The 4,596-nt window shown below is 31.8% G+C and overlaps 1 protein-coding gene across 1 annotated transcript; it reads right to left on the reverse strand.

Moving 5' to 3' along the window:
• Nucleotides 1–2,679: 2,679 nt before the first annotated feature.
• LOC145034286 (putative sugar phosphate/phosphate translocator At1g12500) lies at nucleotides 2,680–4,099 on the reverse strand. The gene has a single exon (XM_078982663.1). It carries the CDS (start codon nucleotides 4,007–4,009, stop codon nucleotides 2,939–2,941), a length of 1,071 nt encoding a protein of 356 aa, XP_078838789.1. The 5' UTR covers nucleotides 4,010–4,099; the 3' UTR covers nucleotides 2,680–2,938.
• Between the last annotated feature and the right edge of the window lie 497 nt (nucleotides 4,100–4,596).

The raw sequence follows: 4,596 nt of genomic DNA on the forward strand, positions 1-4,596 counted from the left end.
CTTTCAAAATCAATTTAAGGTTCAAGTTCCAATTTTTGTGATTATTGGAATCTAATTTGTTGCCAGAGAAGACCAAAATGTCCATCCATTTCATAAGAAACCACTTATTTAACTTCTGATAACGTGGTTTGGAATCACCAATGACTTGATTGAGATTTCTTCCCAGTTGATTTCAGTTGTTTGTTTGTTTTTTTTTTTTTAATTCATGGAATGCGTTTGGGTTTGATGCATGTTTGTTGGAGAAGACATTATTTTGATTTTGGTTTTGGTTTGGTATCTATTGTTGGTTCGCCGGAGAAGACATGGTTATGGATGGTTTGCAGGAGAAGACAAATTTGTGGGTGGTTTATAGAGAAGAAGGAAAGGGGTGGGGTGGAGTGATAATTTAGGAGTCACTAGATTTTAATATTTAATTAATATCATTTCCACATTTAATTGTTTTTTTTAATTAATTGATAATTTAAAAAATATAAAAGAAATCAATAAGGGTAAATCAATGTTTTTAGAACGAATAGAAACCAAACGTACAACAAATTTTTTAAAATGGAGATGATCCAAGGTAAAAAAACATAAATTGTTAAAAGTCAAACTCGTAGATTACCTAAACCTTATTGACCATCCGTGTAATTTACCCTTTAATATATTTGCACTTAAAAAAAAATCATTACGTTCAATGTTCCCTACAACCATTTCATGTATTTGAGATATATGAAATTATTAAGTAGTTTAAAAATAGATTAGATTTTGCGTTAAAAAAGTCTAAGTCAAACGGTTAACAAATTTGTACACGTCCAAACTTTTTTATTAACACCCAAAATTCAACACGACGAATGTTTGCAAAATATATGAAGTTATATAATATCAGTTTTTTGAATTATAGTCTATAAACTATTCAGATATTTGTAAAATATATGAAGTTATATAATATGAGTTATTTTTTTTTTATAAAATATTTGAATTTTGTAGAATATTTATAAAATTGCTAATATTAATCACAAAAATCCTAGAATGGAAGGGTCTCTATATGTAACAACCATATTTCATATTGTCGTGTCATGGTTTCAAGTAAATATTCTTTAAACTAGTTTATAACCCGTGGGCACCACGGATTAGAATGGTAAAAATAATTTTAATTAAATTATAAGGTAATTATTGAGCAATAATAAAAAAAAAAAATAATAATTTAATAAATTAAGCAACAGATATTACAAATAAATTTTTTGTTGATGCGTTTGATATGTGTAAAATGGAAAGAACTGAATTAATGAAAATTTAATTAATGAGGAAAAACCTTACAATGACAAGTAGCAAATAATTAATGTGAAACTCTAATTGATTGACACGTGGCAAATGTGCTACTATTTTATTAGGTAGGGAGATGCTCGTATTTAGCATGATAATTTGAAAACAAGAAAATTTAACCAAATATATATTTCATTGAACGAAATATTATATTTCACGTCATCTCAAGTTAATTTAAAATTAATAAACATATTGTGGTCCCTATCCAGTTGTAGAATATTTACATGTTCGCTAGTTTAAAATGCACCTTTAGTTGAAAAATCCCTATCACTTACATCACAAAGAAAAGAACATTCGGCAAAATGGATATATGGCTTTTTGAAATGCTCTAATTCCATGTTTTTTTTACATCATCAACTTATTAATAAAGTTAATTTTACATTTTTGGTCAATGTAATAGTGTATGTACATTAAAGTTTGATAAAAGAACATAGAATTGTAAGTGTAAGTACCAATAATGATAGATTTCTTTGAAAAGTTAAAAACCATCTTTAGTAGTGACATTCTTGTGCTCATTTTACATCACACAAATACATGTCATGGGGTCCATCAAATAAAAACCAAAAAACAACACTCTAATAGAAACAAACAACCCACCTGCATAAAATAATATTAATATTGTAGCGCTTTTACTAATGGTGTTGCATAAGAAAAGGAAAATAGATAACTTGAAGTAAGGTACACCTAAGGGTATAAGCATTAGGTACACCTAAACTCCTATCAAACTTAATAAATATTTCGTCTTTGAGGCTAAAAGAGGAAATTATGCACTCATCTCACATGGGACTATGCTCATATTTGGTGTCTTACCTATATTACTTTCTTTCTACTCTTTGTATTTGTATGGATTTAAAATAACTTGACTAAATTGCCCTCAACTCCCAAGGAAAAGAAAAAGAACCAAAGGTAGAACTACCATTGTTTAGCATTCTGAAAACATTGAGCAAGAAACTAATCCAATTGAAGAGAGGGTATCCTAATGATTTCAGAAATAAATATTCTTGAAATTAAGCTTCCTATTAAAGAAAGCATTGGATAAGATTCCTAAAGAAATTTCCCACTATGAAAGGTCCTGAAAATTTCTTTTCTACATTTGCAGCAACAGGAATTAAAGCAGATAGTCAATAAAAGTAACTTAAATCGGACCACAATCAATACACATATCTCCAAACATTCAGAGGGATACTATTATTCTATTCTCAATATTAAAGGTAAAGATGAATTGGAACACACTCAATATAGTCAATACACCAAACATTCAGAGGTTGCCAATCTTCATTCTATAGCATAACCACAGATCCATGTTCAGCTAAATCGAGTAGGTGATTAACGTTCTACATACATATGTCATATATAACTATAAAGAGGCAAATAATATCGTTTCAAGAATCTTTCAATTCAGGAAATTTGTATTCTAACTTCATGTTGCTGATAACGTGTAAAAAGGTACAAAACAGAAACAGGGGAATGTTCTGTAAATGAATGGTATACAGTAATATGAAATACTATACAATCTAATCGTGTGATGTTCTTTGCTTTCAATTAAGTTGAGAAAGAAATGAAATTAAATAGGCATCAATGATCAAATGACAGCAAGAGGAAAAGAACGTGCACCAGTGAATTTTCTTTTTGGCTGTCAGTGAACTGTGACTTTAGATCTTTTTCTTGCCTCGCTGTAAAGAACTACTCCCATTATCGTCACCCCGAAACCGGAAATCCCCATCGCCGTCACCGGATTTTTGAAAATCATTACAGAAACCACCGCTGCAACAGCAGCCTTGGCGTTTCCTAACACCTGCAATGTCAATGCACTCGTATGCTTCGTCACCAAAAAGTTCGTCAAGTTCACCAAATACGCCACTGTAGCATTTCCGATCAACAAAAACACCATAAACGAATCACTTTTCGCTTTCTCTAATGTCTTGCCCAACACATTCCCTTCTATATACAAAGTAAAAGGTAACAAAATCGCCGCCGCCATTGGCGCCATATACAATAAGAGATTCATTGAATGGAGTTTCTCCGAATCCGACGTCAACAACAATCCTTGAACCACCGATTTCAACGCTCTGCCAGCGGTGGATCCCACGCACATCAAAAATCCAAACAAATGAAACAATGGTTCGCTGTTACTCGCCAAAACGATTCCGAATACAACTGGCATTAAAGCGAAGTATACCTCAGCAGACTCCTTCTTACAAGTGATCAGGAAAGCGAAGATCGCGGTGAAAAATGGCGTCGTTGCTCCAATAGCTTGGTTGAATGAAACAGGCAGGTATCTGAGTGAGGTATTTCCACAAACGACTGAAAAGCAGAAAATTGCGGATAATGCGAATATTTTAAAAAACTGCTTTCGAGATGAAATCTGTTGAAACGGAACGATCTGGAACCACCGGATTGCGATCAAGCTGTAGAAAGTACAGGAGATCATGTGAAGCATTGTGAGGAAAATCGGGTATCTGAAACCATAGAAGCTGAGAAGGTATTTGTTGAGGAGGAGGACGCCGATGTTGGATAAGTACCATGACGCGATGATCAGAGCAGTTAAGATTGTCGGAGAAACGACTGATGTGATAGATAAGGCCGCGAAAATGTTGTTGCTGGTACCGTAACGGACTTCACCGGTGGGCGTGGTCGGGATGTCGACGGAGGTTTCTAGCCTAGGATTGCTGCTCCGGCGAGTGGTCCATGACTGAGCCTCCACCATTGACGGTGTACCAGAATTTACACACACAGTGAAGCTGAATGTGTTTGTGTTAAGATTCGGATTGGATCTGGGGAAAATGAGATGTGTGCAGTGCAGGTGACTATGATATATTGATAAATCAGAAATTTGTATAACTTACCCTGATGTTTAAACGTTATGACATTTTGCGCCCTCAAAGTTATATATATATATATATATATATATATATATATATATATATATATATATATATATATATATATATATATATATATATATATATATATATATATATATATATATATATATATATATATATATATATATATATATATATATATATATATATATATATGGAAAAGTGAATATACCCTTAAAGGTATATAAGCTTAGGTACCCAAACTCACCATACTACGTTGTTTTGTATCATATAATATATTATAATTATCCAATGTTCTTATAATTTAACTTCTAAAATGATTACTTCCATTATTTTTACTTTTTACACATTTATCTTCCTCTTACTTAATTTTCATTTTCAACTACAATAAATATAACTTAATAAGTGTTCGACAAAAAGATGTGACATAAGAGAAAAATAATAGTGA

Source organism: Lactuca saligna, chromosome 3, assembly GCF_052625555.1.
Source record: "Lactuca saligna cultivar CGN05327 chromosome 3, ASM5262555v1, whole genome shotgun sequence".
Classification (NCBI taxonomy): domain Eukaryota; kingdom Viridiplantae; phylum Streptophyta; class Magnoliopsida; order Asterales; family Asteraceae; genus Lactuca; species Lactuca saligna.

Bases quoted from the DNA above. Each gene is read 5' to 3' on its own strand.
- LOC145034286 (XM_078982663.1), bottom strand. From the start codon at position 4,009: ATGGTGGAGGCTCAGTCATGGACCACTCGCCGGAGCAGCAATCCTAGG.